The sequence below is a fragment of the Cynoglossus semilaevis genome, chromosome 8 (genome assembly GCF_000523025.1).
Source record: "Cynoglossus semilaevis isolate Cse_v1.0 chromosome 8, Cse_v1.0, whole genome shotgun sequence".
Taxonomy (NCBI): Eukaryota; Metazoa; Chordata; class Actinopteri; order Pleuronectiformes; family Cynoglossidae; genus Cynoglossus; species Cynoglossus semilaevis.
In genome coordinates this window covers 7,725,352-7,726,861 of record NC_024314.1, presented here as the reverse complement: position 1 = coordinate 7,726,861, position 1,510 = coordinate 7,725,352, and the positions used below count along the sequence as shown (strand labels likewise).

Sequence of the window (1,510 nt, the reverse complement as noted above, 5' to 3'; positions counted from 1 at the left end):
TATTTTAACATAAAAGTGTTGATTGTGAGGCATCAAAAGCCACAAAATGCAACGGGTCCATCAGACCCACAAACACTGGCTGAGTAACAACAATATGAACATTACACAAGGGTTAAATAATAAACTATTAAACAACAAAATTATATATATCATAATTATATATATGATAAAAATATATATAGTACCTGTTATCTGAGATTATTCTACTGACATTAGGCATCAGCATTTCCAACTGCTTCATTGCAGCTGCAGCCACCTCTGCATCATTGTTGTCTGTGGTAGAAGGAGGAATCTGGAAAATCACACACATTAATTGTAATTTTGTTCTGAAATTTAGTGAGAGGAATGAATGGGTTTCATTGCACAATAACAGCTAAATGGCGAGTCCTACCATCCACACAGGGTCATCAGGTTTACATAAAGCAGGATATTTCTCCTTCAATTTGTCCTTCTCACCTGGTTTGACCAAAAAAAAAGTTTAAAACTGTAACACAGCTGTCAAGCACAACTTTAAAACACAAATCTATCAGTAAAAAGATATAGTACCTTTACTCGTAGACGGCGTGGACCGCATAGTATTAATAAGCCGGTGTAAATTAGCAACAAGAGTATCCTAGAACAAACAAGTGATTAAAAAAACAACCACAAAATAACTTTTTTGTGAGCTCACATTAGTTTAACACTTACTGTGAACTCTGCTCCATTTTCTAACAGGGCAGCTTTAAATTCCTCAAATGCCGGGTGTTTTTCGGCCAAACTGATGATGAATTCAGCTGTAAAACAAGCATCAGATAATTAGTCACCTGTTTGGTAAACATTACCGTGTCGGTGATGCTAAACTAATAATTATAGGCGAATGAAACGGTGTTGTCGTGTAACGTAGCGTTACCTAAATCCTTCTCGCGTATCTCTAAATGATTTTCCAACTCTGTGCACACCTTGGAAACGAGAGACAGATATTCCAAACGTTTAATTTCATCCTCCGCAGACATTTTTCTAGATGTCTGCAGTTCAAAAGGAAGCGCTTATTCCTCTATTTCCAAAACGAGATTTATCAACATGGGTTTTAACGGCTGCTGCTCCCTACCGGTCGGAAGAAAAAGTACAGCATATGGAAATAGAACACGTTCATACTCTGCATTTAAGGTCTCTTCAGAGCAGGTTCTTCTCATAATAAAACTCACACATTACAACAGCTTTTACAAAGTTGCATTTAATGAGAACACATTACTGCAGTCAGATAAAATGTGTAGAAAAATGACAGTTTCAGATACATGTACACGTGATAGTTGTCCGACATAACTAAACAAGGATTCTACACCTTTGTAGCTGTAGATTTTAAAGTGTTGAAACACATTCCATTTCGTGATTTCTTTTTAAGATTACGACACAATATTCCGACATGTACAATGTTAGAATAAATAGGACATTTATTACTATTGTTTTGTTGGTTAAAAATTGAAAGCACCTAATCAATTAATAAAAGATGGGAAAAAATGTACAAAAAAAA

The 1,510-nt window shown here is 35.4% G+C and overlaps 1 protein-coding gene across 2 annotated transcripts in view; it reads right to left on the bottom strand.

The window, feature by feature from the left end:
• LOC103381857 (ATP-dependent RNA helicase DHX8-like) overlaps window positions 1-1,048 on the bottom strand; it is a 15,551-nt gene extending 14,503 nt beyond the window's left edge. For both annotated transcript variants that reach the window (XM_017034170.2, XM_017034169.2), the window contains exons 1-5: window positions 890-1,048; window positions 688-773; window positions 547-613; window positions 392-456; window positions 186-292 (exon numbers count right to left, since the gene is read on the bottom strand). In XM_017034170.2, coding sequence (XP_016889659.1) covers window positions 186-292; window positions 392-456; window positions 547-613; window positions 688-773; window positions 890-992 — 428 coding nt within the window. In that variant the 5' untranslated portion in view covers window positions 993-1,048. The remainder of the gene's footprint in view (window positions 1-185; window positions 293-391; window positions 457-546; window positions 614-687; window positions 774-889) is intronic.
• Window positions 1,049-1,510: the final 462 nt, after the last annotated feature.